The sequence below is a fragment of the Motacilla alba genome, chromosome 2 (genome assembly GCF_015832195.1).
Source record: "Motacilla alba alba isolate MOTALB_02 chromosome 2, Motacilla_alba_V1.0_pri, whole genome shotgun sequence".
Taxonomy (NCBI): Eukaryota; Metazoa; Chordata; class Aves; order Passeriformes; family Motacillidae; genus Motacilla; species Motacilla alba.
The window spans coordinates 77,347,069-77,363,329 of record NC_052017.1 but is presented as its reverse complement, the minus strand read 5'-3'; the positions used below and the strand labels follow the sequence as shown (position 1 = coordinate 77,363,329).

The window sequence follows — 16,261 nt, the reverse complement described above, 5'->3', positions numbered from 1 at the left end:
CACTAAGTCAAAGAGAGGTTAATTATTACTCAGCTATTCATGCAAGCCCCAAAATCCTTCACTTAATTGGGCGAAAACACAGCTAAGCATGGAAGGGAGTTGCTTCTAAAACAAAGACTTTAAACTAAAAGTGTAATTTGTGGGTTCAGTGTAATAAAGACATAAAGACCCAGACTGCACTTGGTGCCCTTCTGAAAAAGGTTAATCCCAACACCTGGAGCCTAGGAAAACCAGCCATCTGTCTGAAATGATTCCCAAACTCAGCAGGGAGCCCCTGGAGTCTTCAAGACTCCGCCAGGGTCCCCAGGGCAGTCTCAGCGTGTTGCTACTTCAGGCTGGTTTTTTGCATCCTCCTCATTTCCATGGCTGTTGTCCCCAAGGAAGAAAATCAGTCTACTCCCTCATGAGGTTGCAAACCATGTTTTATTTTACAAAACAGGAGGCCAATTGACCCACAGGTGCACATTAGCTACTCCCTACACCATTTCCATATTGCTCACGTGATCACAGATACAGGTTTAAAACAAAATTCAGAGTTTTATCAGAACTGTAAATGTACTGACAGAATAGACACTCCCCTGCAGGAAATACAACTTACTAGAAGTGAAATGATTCATAAGCTCATGTATTTATTTCAGACTGGGGCCAAACCGCTTTCGTCACTTATCCAAGTACGCTTGAAAACCTTCCTTTGAGCAGAAAACAGCACAAGTGGAGCTATTTTTAAAGCCATCTGAAAAACAGCAGGGCATGACATACCTTACTTTTTACCACATGGTAAAGATGAAAAACTGGAACAACCTCTCACTTTTATCCGTCTGAGGGCCTAAATGAGTAACTTTATTTATAGCCACTAATGGCTACTACTTCTGACCTTATTTTTTCTCCTCAACAAACCACCTTTCCATCAGGGAATTTAAGCTTTCAGCAATTCAGACATTTATGTTATTCTTGCTCAGTATGGTTTTTGAGCTGTGAACAAGCTTCCCAGGTCATTGGGAAAAATAAACAAACAAACACAATTTTTTTTCCTGCTACCGACTACAAAGGTAAGAAAGAGGGAGAAGATACAGAAACAAATCAATTTTTTTTTGCTTCTAAATAACCTTGAAGTAATTCCTTGCCATATATTTCCTCCTGTACAGACACAGCAGCTGTGCCAAATAAGTTACCTAAATTTAAGAAATCATGCAGTATACAAGAATCATAGGTAACATCAATATTAGCAAGGAAAAACAGGTTAACAGAAGGCACAAATATCCTGTTTAGATCTACACCAGCAAACAATCCAAGGTATTCTCTTCCCCCACGCCTTTCCTCTTCATTGGTACGTAGGGAAAGGAAGGAACAGCACAGCACTGCAGCTGGAGTACAATAAAATATCAGCAAGCTAAATAAATATACACACCCACAAAGGAACCAGCACCTTACAGAGTCATACCTCTGAGCTTACTGACACAACTTTTCTTTCGCAAAGCACAAAGCAGCATCCTTACTTCCTGGTGGTCTCAGACCCTTCCACAAGTAAAGACATAAAGAGCAAACATCACAGTGGTCGCAGGTACAGACTACCTCCTGCAGCCTCAGCAGCAAAATATTTGCCAAGTGACAGAACTCTTGAAATGTTTCCCTTTTCTAACAGTTACAAAGATCTGATAAAAACCCAGCTCTTTTCTGAAAAACAAGTGGTAATACTACAACTGGACTTCTGGAGAGAAAGAGCCACTTGCTGACTATCTGTTCCTCTGGTAGAGTGTCTGGAACAAAATGAGTGGAAAAGATGATCACACAGCAACAAAAAGTAGGGAAACCACAAAAGGGGAGATTTTATTACAATAATTTTTGCCACCCATGAAGCACTACTAACAAATGCCGAAGTCCCATTTTTTGCAACATATATTACAGCAGCTTTCTTGAGAAAAACCAGAGATTTCTCCAATATGCCTATACCAAACTATCTAGAAGCACATCATTGCTCAATACCACTAAAAATAGATATTTAAAAAGACTACTATAAAATGCAAGAATTTCCAAAATTTTGGCATTTATAATGGAAGGAGCTGTTGACTCCCTCACAGGAAGAGAGGCCCTGCAGAGAGACCTAGACAAATCAGAGGGCTGGGCAATCACCAACTGTATGAAGTTCAAAAAGGGAAAAGTGCCGGATTCTGCACCTGGAATGGGGAGCCCTGAATGTATGTGCCAGCTGGGGATGGAGAGACTGGGACTGGGTGCCCTGGTTGATGGAAAGTTGGATATGAGTCTGCAGTGCCCTGGCAGTCATTAGGGCCAGCCATGTCCTGTGGGGGATCAGGGACAGCATCACCAGCCAGGTGAGGGAGGGGATTGTTCTGCTGTGCTCTGCAGTGGGGTGGCCTCAATCTTAAGTCCTGTGTGCAGTTTTGAGTGCCACGATGTAAGAAAGTTATAAAGCCATTAAGGAGCATCCAAACGAGGGCCACAAAGATGGTGAAGAATCTGGAGGGGAAGCCATACAAGAAGCAGCTGAGGTAACTTGGTCTGTTCAGCCTGGAGAAGAGTAAGGGGAGACCTCATCACTGTCTACAACTTCCTTCTGAGGGAAAACAGAGGAGCAGACTCTTCTCTCTGGTGCCCAGTGACAGGACCCAAGGGAATGATGTGAAACTGTGTCAGGGGAGTCTAGGCTGGACATCAGGAAGAGGTTCTTCACCCAGAGGGTTACTGGGCACTGGAACAGGCTCCCCAGGGTAGCAGTCACAGCACCAAGCCGGACACAGATCAAGAAGCATTTGGACAATGCTTTCAGGCATGTGGTGGGCTTCTTGGGGTGTCTTGTGCACAGCTAGGAGTTGGACTTCAATGATTCTTGTGGGTCTCTTCCAACTTAGGATATTGTGTAATACTAAAGACCTGACCAGCAAATACACACTCAAAACCTACAGCTAGGAAAACTCCAGCTGGTTATACAGCAACAGAAAATTATTCTACAAATTTGAAAGGAACTACAAAGCAAAAGAAAAGCTTAATTCATACATTTTAAAGCAGTAGCTATCAGACATTGTATCCAACGAGGAACCCCCTTTGAGGAGCCATCCGGCTAAACCATCTGCTCCTTCTCAGAGCCTGATGCTAGCTCCTCTCCTTCACCTCCCCAGGAGTGCCTGGGGCACTCCCAGCTGCAGTGTGACCCATGATCTGTTGCTGCAGGTGTCTGGGCCTTTGCTGCCTTAAGCCTTTCTTGTCCCTTCAATTTAGCCACTGATTTATGTGCAGCCACTCTTCTTGCCTAATGTCTACATGCAGAGTGGGAGGCACATCCCTGTGTTCTTGGACAGTCACAGCTCATATTGCCTACCAAAACCTTTGATGCCTTCCAGCAGGAAAAGAAAAAGAAAAAAAAAATCCCAGGAAAACAGCAAAGCTTTTGTGGCCTCTCTGACTGCATAAAGCGACTGTGCACTTTTCAAATCAAATGTTTCCAAGCAGTATAAAGAAGTGTTTCTGTAAGTGGCACACAAGTTCAAGAAATCAAAATTCAGAATTACAGTCTTTATTGCCTGAGTATAGAAGCACCTGGAACAGAGTAACTGCTGATTCCCTGTCTGAAGGAAAAGGATTCCATGACTCAGTGTTTTCCTTTTTCACTCAGTAAGGACTGCTGAGAACAAGCCACCAGCAAAGATCGCTGGATGCTCATAAGAAAATGCACAGATTTCCGTACCACTTTCCGTCCTCCACCAGCTACTGATGGCATCTCCACCATACAAAGGCATGCTACTGACAAAGGTGTAACTACACAGTAAAAGTTTAATACAACTATTTCATCACATTGCAATTCAGTCTATTCATGGGCTTCTGTACAAAAGAAATATGGGGTATTAACCACTGCACCAGAGTCTTAGTCATTTAAGGTACTGGATCACCAAGGCAAAATGATGGCAGAAACGGTGTGATAGGAACAGAAATTGGGAGTAGAGACTCTTAAAATTAACACAAAACAGAGAATCAGCCTTTTGCCTTTAGTCTGTGTAAATGTCAAAAATCCCATTTGTTGTCTGTTAAAACTTCTCAAATTTGGTGTGCAAATTGTAAGAAATGTTATTGCAAGGAGGCAAAAAAGGGTCTGCTGCACAAATTACATTTTCTAGCATAGATTTGCTGCATATGTTTATTCCTTGAAATAGCTTATCAAGTATCACATGGCAGAATCCGACTGGAGTTTCACGAACAAAGAGCTCACTTCATGGGACACTCCTCCTGGTATACGGTCTGAAAGGCAGCAGGAAATGCCACCCTTCAAAGCCCAGCTGTAAACGCTGCTCTTATTTCCTTGTGGGGAATATACTAATTGATTGGACACACCAAACAAACCTATTCATCGTACCCATCACCAGAAAGCTGTAATGAGGGGATAAACCCTAATCACAAATCCAGTCTATATTTAATAAGGGGAAGAGATCCAAGAAGTCAACCAACAAAGCAAAAAGTCTGACCTACAGAATGAGCATCTACTCCTTGTCCTGACGTGAACTCCAGTGTGACTCCTGACGTGACTTGTGTCCCGCCAACTTGGCTCCTTTCTGAAGCAAATAAAAATATAACCTAACCAAGACAACAAAGCTGGGTTTGATCCACTAAAATGGTCAAATAGAAATGATGTCCACTGGCTCTGTAATCAGATGCTTGCATTAAACAAAAGGATTTGACTTCTCCTCAAGATAAACAACTTCATAAGAAAAACAATCCCATTCTCTTAACAAATATATTTAACTTAATCTGAGAAAACATTTCAATGTCACTCTAAACAACAGCAACTAAAATAAGAACAAATAATCCATTTCCGATAATGCTATAAACATCAATACTTTTTTTAAAACAACGAATAAACTTCTCTTATCTGCTGTCCCCAAACCCAGGGCCAGTTTGGCTGAATGCAAAAGAGAAGGCGTGAGAACCTTTCAGAGAGATCCTGCACTTCTCTCAGCAAGATCAACAGGCACACACAGCACACAACACCAAAATCACACAAGGCTTTGCCAGTAGCACAACTTTTACAGTTCACAATCATTTCGAGAACTACAGAAATGTTTTCTCCAGATGCAGGGAAGTTCATCAAAAGTAGTTTTCTAAAGCCTTCTGAAAGTCTGTAAGAGAAAGAGGGCCAAGGGATTTGGGGTGTTAACTCTGATGACAACTTTCAGTAGTACTCTGCTTTGTAATTCCAGCTGACAGCTGGTACTCAGCAACCCTTGAGCCTCAGGTCTCTACCTGAGGTTGTGCTTCAGGCACCACAATCAATCCTGACTTTGAAACCATGATAGCAGACTTGGGCAGCAGGGTGCCACTCTGCCAGCATTACCATGCCAAGAAGTTAAGAACAGAGAACACAACCCAGAAGACCCTCAACACTTATAATGACCCAGTACAGAGCCAGATGTGCCATGATAAAATGCTCTCAGGTAAACCTGCTCAGAGTAGGAACACAGTTTTGCCCCCCAGGGGAAAAAGCAACAACCTAACACTTTCCTCTGCTAAGGTGTCCTCAGAGCAACACCCTTAAGGGCATTCTCCAAAACAAAAGAGACTTGTATTAACACACTCTTGTATCACTGACCTTTAATAAAGGATTATGAATAGTTTCCCAAGAATATATAGGAAAAGGCAATACTAATACATCAAAGGGCAGTTAATCTTTTACTTCCTGAGTCCTCCAACACAGCCCTTCACCCTGTGCATGCCACCAGCCAGGATCCCGTGCAAAGGCACAGCTTGGTCCCTGAAATCTGCTGCTCAGCTACCCTCTCTTTCTTCTTCCTTCCCTCATTTGGAACAAACCAGAACCAAACCCACCAAAAATTTCATAGAAACATTTAATCCATCTAAGAGATGGATGGTTGCTGCAAGATGAAGACAACATACTCTCAAAGAAAAGAAAGTCCGATACCATAAACCAGGCAACATGCCCCACTGAAACAATGTAAGTATCTGCTACAATGTATTAACATACAAATACAGGAAGCCTATTCAACTCTAAAGTCTGGCAGGACACTGGATTGTACAGGAGTAAAGTCTATCCTCTAGAAAGTTTTCCTGCAGTATGCCACTAATTCTAGAAGGAATAAAAAGTATTACACTGACTCCCAAATTCAGGCCCTGCTCCAATATGTTTACATTTACCTACTGGGGACAGGGCCACTGAAACACACAAGAAATCCCACTTAAGGTTTATTTCATCTGAATTTTCAATGCAAGTTTAGCAAACCATACAAGTTACCAGTACCTTTCACTTTTGAAGACTTCCTTCCCTATACCGAGGTAAACTGCCAAGTTTTCCTCAAAGCCTTAAAAGGGCTGAAGTGTGCCTTGTTGTTTTTTTTTTTTTTTCCAGTTACAGACTGTGGCTACCCATTGGTGAAAAAGAACCTAAGCACAACTGCACACTAGGAAACCTACAAGATCTCATAAGGAATTTTATGTTAATCCCCTCTACAGAAGAGCCTACAGAAAACAGAAGTGTTAACTTTGGTTGGCAAAACTGAACACACCCCAATTTCTGCCATGCTTTCACTGTGAACCAAAACTGTGTCTGTTCATAGTAACCTATTCAACAGAAAACCCCATATATTATTAAGTGACTCCAACATCACTCAGGCTTGCAATTTCAGTGAAAAAGAAAAAAAAAACAAAACCCACAACTCCCTGAACTTTATACCAAATAAGAAGGCTTTCACAGGCTGGACTGAAAAAAGGTCACTTAGCCCAAAGGAAAACAGCAGCTAAATAGAGAGCAAGTATTTACATTAATGAGTAAAACAAGCACAGGTATGACGCATTTACAGCTGAATCAACTAGCAGCCTTCCCCAGTCAGTCACTGGTCTGCAATGGGAAAGTGTCCATCCAGTCACAATGCCTACAGAAAAGATCTCGCAGAAAAGCTGCCAGACATCCCTACAATGGCTGTCCTGGCTCAGGATATCAGGAGCAAGCATAAATGATATTTGAACCTACCTGAGATTACAGTATTAATCACTGGCTTTGCAGAAATGAGTCTGAAGGGGACACTATATTCTGCCCCAACATCCCCCTTCTTCTTACAGGAACATTTAGAAATACAAGCAATCTTTACTCATTCCTTCTCTTCTAATGAATCTTTCCCAGTATATTTTCCTAATATAATGCTCATATTTTCCACATGGCAAAGGTGTAGTTTCTTCTTCAGCACAGATATAGTTTACTTCATAAGGGAGATCTAGAGCATAGTCAATATCAGCTCCCATTATGAATCCAAACTTGAAAAGTTCTGCCTTAATAAAAATGGAGTGTTTGAGCTACTTAAGAGACTTCTTAAGAAAAGGATAATCCACTTAACCTTTCTTAATCAGGGGGCTGTCCAGAAGAAAGTTGCATTACAGTAAATATGGCCAGTGGATAATGCTCATATTTCAGACATAGACATCTTAGAAAATCCTAAATAATTGGAGAAAAAAAAAAAAAAAGCCACCATGCAAAATTTGAACCAGTAATACCTAAACCCAGTAATTTACCATTAGCTATGGTCCCAACACCAAATCATCCTCATTTATGTCTCACTAATGGTTTAAAATGTCACATAATAATAAATATCAGGAAAAACCAAGAGAAACAAGAATGCCTAAGCCATGACCCTCTGATACAAGCCTGAAGTCATAATTAATCAAGCAAGTTTTGAGGTCACATCCCAAAACTTGTAAAATTGTCACAATTAGTGACTTAAGGCTGATAATTCTTTATTTTTTTTGCCCCCTCAGCAGAAGTCTTAATTCAGAGTGACTTTTACCTCTTGCCCTTCTACCCGTACTCCACCCAAAACTATGTTCCTGGCTCTGACCACATCTGGAGACAGTGATTCACTAAGGAAAAATACTGGCCCTGCAGCCAAAAAGGTTGGTGAGATCAAACTACCCAGAGAACACGCTTCCCTTCAGAACTGCCACTGCACTGCAGTCAACCCGCCGGACGCTCCAAGGGTGGAGCTGCTGCTCCTGCTCTTGGCTGGAGGCTGCTGTACCTTCCACAGGGTCTGCAACCATCCGAGAGGCACAAAAAGGCATTTGTCTTGCTAGAAATTTTTTTAGAAGTACCACCAATATGAACAATCTATATTGAAAGACAAAAAAGAAGGAGGCACATTATTCACTCGCTAAGGATTGATTAGCACAGTGACACTGTATATAGACATTCACACATGTGCTCCAGCACACAGAGCCAGGGACCTACCAGTTTTTCTTAAAGTCCAGAAACAGATTCATGAGACTAGAATGGTCTTACCACACTGAAAACAAAGATCCTGCTGAAATCACCAGAACAGAAGCCTACTGTAGTACAACTATGCATAATTATTGATAAGGGGCCCAAAATTTTGCTTCCATCTTTTGAGGCACACTGGGGCAACAAGAGCACTGAAAGGTTGCAAGGTATCTCACGTAACTCATTGGACCAGTGCACTAAACTCCCCACTTGACACTGAAAGCTCAAACTACCTTTCCTTTTTGCTTCATCTCTCCCCCAAAGTGGTCCTCTCCTGCCATCAGAGAATCATGGAAAAAAATATGGAACATTTCTGATAAAAGCCCATGCCATTTGGCCTCAAAAATAAGCTGGGACTAGCCATGCTTTCAAGCACAATTCCCTTTTACCAGCCAGCAAGCTGTGTGACAGCTCTGAAACAAAAAAAAAAAAAAAAAAACCCAAACACTGAAGAGGTTCACAACAGTCAGTACACACCAAATGAAAACGTATATAAAGAAGAACATTTTCTTAGAGCAAAACAGCTTACAGACAAAGTGCTAACACAAGCATACAATTAGGGAAAAGACCAAAAAAAAGTTAACGTTTCAGTGAGGTGTCACCAAAACGTAAAAAAACCCCCAGACTCAGAAGCAGCCAAGTCTTCTGTAATAGTGGGTTTCACAGCTTTTCTTTGGTTGGAGACTGACTGAACATACCAAAAAAACCACAAGCAGACCCTGCAGAATGTAGAGCCTCCCTTGCCAACTTCAAAACTTACGTATTTTGCAGCTTTAAGAGATTTCTTGTGTCATTTTACAATATGTGCAGTGCCAACAGGGTTGCTAGGCTCCAGCCCAGCCATGAAAATGTTTCAGTTGCACAAATTTGTCTTATGAAAGGCACATGTGAATATCAGCGGTGGCCAGTAACCATTACATGATACTCATGAGCTGAATGTGCTTTCCAACTTGGAGCAATAAACGTGAAAAAAAACTTCATCTTTCTGACCTGATAAGGTAGAGCTAAGCCCCCTTGAAACATCTTCTATTCAAAACACAGTGCTCTCTAATTAACCTAAAAATAACAGTAGACAAAACAATCACCAGCTTTCAAAGAAACCTCAATATGAGAAGTCAGAGCTCAGAAAATTCAGAGAACACAGCCAATGTCAACAGCCAAAAGAGACACTGTTTCTGCTTGGCATGGCTTTGGCACTCAGAAGGTCTCCAGAAACACCTTTATGCTATCACTCACGGGTTTTGCCCCACCAGACTAAAGGAACTTTGCTGGTGTAACCTACACAGCTTACACCAACACTAAAAGCTGGAACATCAGACCCATGCTTGTGTTACTATCAAAACACTTGTAAATGAAAACTGGAGAGACTTCAAAGGTCATCCCAAACATATACACTGTGCTGCACAGCACAGCCAGAATCCATGTATATCAATGCAGGTATTTATTTGCATCACCAGGTTTTCTCATTAGGTGGATAATCTTGGTGGTGCTAAGGCCACCTGTCTGCAGGAGATGATGAACCCCTCAAAGGACTCAGTGCTGTGAGGCTGTGATCTGCCAAATGTTGCAACAAGAAAGTATCAAGAAAAAGCTTGCTGCAAGCGGCTGAATTAAGAGCTTCCAGATTCAAGCAGATGCCTCCTCTGACAGATTCCTGAAGCTAAATTTTTGTCCCATATCCTTCCCACAGAGGGAGGTTCGACACTTGCTCCCACAGAATACATGCTGGGAGCCCTCTCCTTAAAACAGGATACACAGGCAAGTATGTGCAACTATGGAGAGGAGAAATTAAGGAAACCATTCTGAACTCCAGGTACCAGTGGTAATACTAAAAATAAAAGCATGGTAGGCACAGAATATCTGCTGTGCCTCAAAGGACACTGGGAGGGTAGCCCGCAGCTCCAAATAAACTTTTGTGCAGTGTTGGATAAACATCAGCAGGACCTCTATGAAGGTGATGCCTTTATAGTGATCTCCTTCAACATCATCTACCCAGACATGTTACACAGAAGGCAGCACACACAGTTGTTCTCCTCCCTTCTCCTCAATTTCCACAGTTGCAAGGTTGGGGGGAATTCCTTCAAGGTTGGCAACAGCTAAATCCAAACAATCCCTGCAGCCACCATTATACACACCGCGCTGCAAGTTAGTTCCCATGAAGCTGAGCACCAGCTTGGAGGACAGGTTTGGACAAGATGACCTACAGAAGTTTCTCCCAACCTCAAGCCCTTTCTGACCTCCACTGGGTCAGCAAATGCCACACTCCTTCTGTGACAAGGACAGCAACCACGGTTCAGTGCAACATCCCATACGTATTGGTCAAAGTGACTACCATGCAAGAGGAAGAAGATAAACCTGACTTCTGCATCCTCTTCCCCTGCTGCCCTGATAAGCCCTGCTTGAGAACTTGAGATGCTGAAGGGGCAGTTTGAGCTCCCCTCTCCTTGTCTTCTGCCTCATCTGGAAATTACTTTCTTCCTTCCCTCATGGCATACATCCTCTCTTAGCAGGGATGCATTCTCACTGGAAAAAAGTCTGACCTCAGCTACCACAGGAGCCTGTTCCCTTGAGAGTACTCTGGCTGTTGGTAAAACATATGGGAACAATTTTTTCAGGCTGTTTTAAGCAATGCAGCCAAATGGCTCTATTGCACTTACCCATACAGGATTTCTACAGGTTTTAATACTTGAGATAAGAAAATATGACTACAAAAAGAACAAAACAAAAATTAAATTCTACCTCCAACCTTCCTTCAAAGACTGTAAGGTAGCACAGACCAATCAACAGCCTTTAAAAAAGCATCAGAAAATACTTTTCCTCTCTACTTAGAATGCAACTTTGTTATTACATTAATACCTTGCAGCAGTTAGAGCATGTTGGGGAGTAAGTTACAGGACAAACATTTCCAGCCTAATTCTTTACTTAGAGCCATGGGTTTTTTGTAAATTGGTCAAGCTAGAAAACTGGGACAGGGATGGAAATCAAGGCTTCCCAGGAGACAAGTGCAACCACTTGTTGTCCTTTAACAATAAAAACTAAGAATACTAAGAAAGAGTAAAGAAAGGAAACTGGGCAGCAAGAGGGAGAAGTCAAAGAGCTGCTAAGTCACAAATGATGGCAGTGTCAGATGATTGGCATGAGCCTGGCATTGTCCCACACCTCACTTAAGGCAGCAAGTCCCAACAGGACTACATCCCTTGTGATGCACCTCCTGCTCTCCAGAGGTGTCTCACTCAGTGCCTCATTTTGTTCCAGTAAGTATCACCCTCTACTGAGGCATGTTATATTTAGCATCTAGCTATGGAAAAATATGGGAGAAATAATAATGTAGGGTTTTGGGTTTTTTCCTATTAACACCTTTAAGTTGTACAATATTTTCGGCAACACCCAGACTGAAGACACTTCTGCCTCCAGTGTAGTGAACCTTGGTAATGCTGAGGAATGACCCCTCTGAAGTGCCAGGATTTACCCTTCCCACTATCAGCTTTTCTCCTAAAATATAATCATATCAGCAGGCTTATATCACTGACAAAGAAGAGCAGAGCACATTGGGCTTTTCACCTGTGCCTTTCATCCAGCTTCCTCCTTCTTCCTCACATTATAACTTATTTTAACGAGAACAGTAATTCCCTTAGATAAGTCAGCAAATATTTTTGTAAAGGGCAGCTGCAGGATGTCTGCCTCGCGCAAATTAAATTACCTAGGGGCTCAATCCAGTGCCTTCAACAGACATTCTTCTGTGGTAGCTGGGTCAGACTCAGTGCATTTCTGCTATTGTGCCTCATGCTCTCTATTTTCCATTCACATATGCTCCGCTCCAGAGCGAGGGAAGGAAAATGTTTATACTTGTGGGTGGGACTTTGGATGCAGATTAAAGTCAAGGTGCTATATTTACTGATCTTTTAAAGTAATATCTGCATGTTGAAAGGGAGACAAAGTTCTTAAGAAAGATCAAAGTCCACATGAAGCAACCACAGATTAACATAAATATATGCTGAAATGCTAACACAGACTGGCAAAATTTACTTGTATTTTCCCTGGAGCAAGTAATTTTGCCTAATAGGGGAGTCAAAACCATGAAAACTCTTCTTCACCTTTATGTAGGGCACACTGCAGTACTTTGTGTTGGGGCGAATGACTCTTCAGACTAATTTTGCAAGGCTAGGTTAATACTACCATATTGCTCATGGCTTACAAGCTTTTGAAAGGTGAGGGCTACATCCTCTAAAGAAAAAAAAAGGCAGTATTACTACTTAACTCAGACTTCATCAAAGCTAATCCTGCATTTCTTCCTTCTTATTGCAGTTGACAGAACTTTTGTTGTCTGACAAATGAAAAGCCAACAAGCAATAAAGTGTATGACCTTCTTTTATTTGACTAATTACTATTTCAGTAAACAGATCACCTATTTTTCTTGTGGAAGCATCAACAGCAGCACCAAGAACATGAGGGATGTTGTTTCATGAGGGCAAAGGACAGTTTTGCAGATTAATCACAACCCTGTAAAACAGATGCCTGGCCTGTATTTACAACCCTGAAAGTGCAACTGCTTTGGCAAGAGGTGCAATTAAAGCAAGTGTGCAGGCAGTCACCAGAAGTCACAACCCAGTCACGGGCTTTGCCAGCAAACTACAGGCACAACAGAGAAGACATTGATACCGCACACTTTATGCTCATAAGGCTGTGCCTACACCAGGTGGGATAAACTGATCCAGTAGAATACTGTTGAACAAAATTCAGCTAGCTTGGACCAGAAGAGGACCCAGGCTCCGAGTTTTATCAAATATCCTAAGTCAGTATCAAAACACCTTTGATTTGGTTTCCTCACCCGACATACTGAAATTGTCAAGATCCCCAAGACCACGGTAAAGCTCAAACGACTTTTAGGAATTCAACCTCCCTCCTTTTCATTTTGTCTAAAAGATTTCGTCTGTACTAAATAACACACATTCCATAAACAAACCTTCAAAAAAGGGTGCCCAACGGCAGCCCTGCCTCTGAAACCTTCCTCTGAAGCCTCTCGTGCCCGTGCGAGGCGGACAAAGGGCGCTCCCCGGCTTCCACACAGGGAACCCCCGAGGAGGGACTCCCCACTCCTCCCCAGGGAGGCAGGAAGCGGGACAGGGTCCGCACCGGCGCCCCCGCTGCCCGCGTCCCGCGGGGTCCCCGCCGCGGGGGAGGCGCTGCCGGTGGGCGCGGGGCTGAGGGGCAGCGCCGCGGCACCGGAGCCTCCATCCCCCGCCGCTCTAATGAGCCCCAGCTAGTGCCGAGAGCCCGCCCGGCTGCGGACAGCCCGAGGCAGCACCGCTGCAGCTCGGCGGCTCCGAGTTCCGCCCCAGCCCCAGAGGCCGGGAATTTGGGGGGCGCAGTTCCCTCTCCCCGCTCTGCCAGCCTCCAGCTCCCCGGGCGCTGCTCCTCTGAACACCCTGAAAAATGAACTACTCGAGGGAACGAACACTTTCCGTGAGCCTCCCGCCGCTTTGCTGCCGGTACCCTGCCCGACAAAAGCGACCCCACGCTGGAGGAGTGGGAGGAGGATCCCACCGGCCCGCGCTCACCTCCGCCAAAAAGTTGTCCATGGTGGCCCCTCGGCCCGCCCGCGGGTGCGCAGCGCCGGGCACCAGCCGCGCACCATGTGCTGCTCTCGTCCGGCCCGGCTCGGCTCGGCTCGGCTCGCCCCACCGAGCCGCCTCAGCCGCCGCGCCGCTCCATCGCGCCCCAGCGCCGGCACCAGCCCGCAGCCTTTGTCCGCCCGCCCCCTCAGCGCCGCTCGGCCGGGCGGTCCCGGCAGCGCATAGCCGCCGCGGGGAGCCGGCGGCGGGGGTGACGCGGAGGAGCAGGACAAGGAAAGCTCCCGCCGCCGCACGCTCCTGCCCGGGGCCGCCCCCGTCCCGTCCAGGCGGGGCAGGAGCAGAGGCGGAGCCGGGGCCGCGCCGCTCCCTGCGCCGCGCTCAGCCGCGCCCCCGCCCCGCCCCGCCCCGGCCGGAGTGCGGGCAGCGCCCCCCGGGCTCCGCGCTCGGCCCGTCCCATCCTGGCCCGGCCCGGCCCGGCCCGTCCAGCTGCTGCCCCCGGTACGTCGGCCCCGGGGTCCTGGGGACGCGTGCCCGGCTGCTCGGGGCGCGGAAACCCGCGTTGGAATGCGGAGGGAAAGCAGCGCGGGGGCTGGAAGGGGAGCGGAGGCTCCCGTGCCCGACTGCACACAGCAGCGCAAAGCTCCGCCATCCGGAGAGAGGTGCTGCCGGAGGTGGTTAAAGAATACGTACCTGCAGGGTTCTGCTGCGGACAGGCAGCCCTTGGGTAAATGTGTAGCAAACTTACGTAGGAGCTCTCCTGAGCCTTATCCGTGTTCCTTTGCTAAACACATCTTGCAGCAGCCACTCACCGAGACATCGCTGCAAACGAGAATAGCCCTCCTTTATATAGGTTTCCAGTCCTTTACATTTCTGCAAAGCACATTTAAAGTGCTCAGGTTTTGGAGACACATCTTGTTGATAATTTTGTGCTGACCCTGTAGTAGCTAACAGCCCAAGAAACACGGCAAAGGAGAATCAAATCTTGCGAATACTGGCCTATTTCTTTCACACTGCAGAAAGAAATGTACCAAAAAAATAAGTCACAGCCATAAAGAAAGCAAATACACTATTCTGCTTTTATGTCACAGGCAGAACCCTAATAATGGTTTGGGAGCTTAAGCATGTGAGCAGATATATGGGAAACCAGCCCTTGATAGTAGAAATAATCATGAGTCTGCAACTCTCATTTTTTAAGGTGTCATGGCCAACACACAGAACACAAGCACCACAAAAAAAAAAAAAAAATAGAAGCAAGTTTAAGATTAGATACGCAACACAAGGAAAACTTTCTAGTTTCACCTTTGTGTCAAAAACCCACTTTTATCTGAATAAGGAGGAGAGCAGGTAAAAGATGTTTGGCTTTGAGATAGGTCATGTCCAAAATGGGGTTGTGCTGGTCTTGGAGATTCACACAGTGACATCCATGAAAACTGATGTGCTGTCAAGGTTAGCACTGGGACAAACCAACAGAAGAGGGACTTTCTGCCAAATAAGTACTTGTTAGAGCCTACATGGGGGCTGTGGCTGCCTGTCCCTCTACACAGAAACAAGGTGGGGGGAAGTTTTCAGGCAGAGAGCAACTGCCTTGGACATGGCCAGTTCCTAGAGCCCAGCAGCTCTCCCCAGCTCACCCTTCCCATGGCCAGTGACAGTGGCTTGTGGCAGAAAAAGCAGAAACACTTCCCAGCTTGCTTGTAGCACAGCACAAAGTCCCTTGGGCAGCATCCCTGTTGCAGCTTGCCAAGCTCAGCTGGGAGATATCCTGCTGGACACCCTGCAGCATCCTGGGGGCTGCTGGGGGATCATTCTTCTTGTCACCCCCTTAACATCTACTCCTAGGTAAGCAGGTTGTACCTTCCCTTCAGTTGCTCTGAAACTCAAGATTTGCAAAGGATTTAACCCGAATTCACCTGTCAGCTCACACAGAAGTTAGCCTAAATCATTATTTTGCTGTAGATTCTAAGGTATAAACTCCAGTGTGGGAGCTCTGTAACTCTATTCCAAACTACTGCACTTCCAAAGTTACTCCAGGGAAATGTTTTGGTTTTTTTTCCACAATGACTGTGCCAGAAAGCTTCCCCTCTCATACAAGTCCTAGTTTGGCAAGGGCTGAGTCAGATTCGAGGTATTTGTTAAATTATTTTGACTTCTGATTGAATACTTTGCTTGACACCATGTTATCGGAATGTAGCACGTATGTCTGGCTACTGCATTGTACTCAGGTCTGTGAAACACAACTGGCATAGGAATTCATGAAAACCTTGAACCAGTCATCCAATAAAAGCAGCCTGTGTTTTTTTAATGAGAATTTCAGTAAATTACAAGAAAGCATTACCAATAGAATGGTTTTTTGTGCAGCCTAAAAATACATTGCAGAAAGAATGAGTATTTTCTTGTGGTGGGGAGGCATTCCAAAAGA

General features: G+C 44.8%; 1 protein-coding gene across 1 annotated transcript in view; it reads right to left on the bottom strand.

Moving 5' to 3' along the window:
• MYO10 (myosin X) overlaps positions 1-14,176 on the bottom strand; it is a 161,748-nt gene extending 147,572 nt beyond the window's left edge. Inside the window, exon 1 of the mRNA XM_038162276.1 lies at positions 13,828-14,176. Within this exon, the coding sequence (XP_038018204.1) occupies positions 13,828-13,848 (21 nt within the window). The 5' untranslated portion in view covers positions 13,849-14,176. The remainder of the gene's footprint in view (positions 1-13,827) is intronic.
• Positions 14,177-16,261: the final 2,085 nt, after the last annotated feature.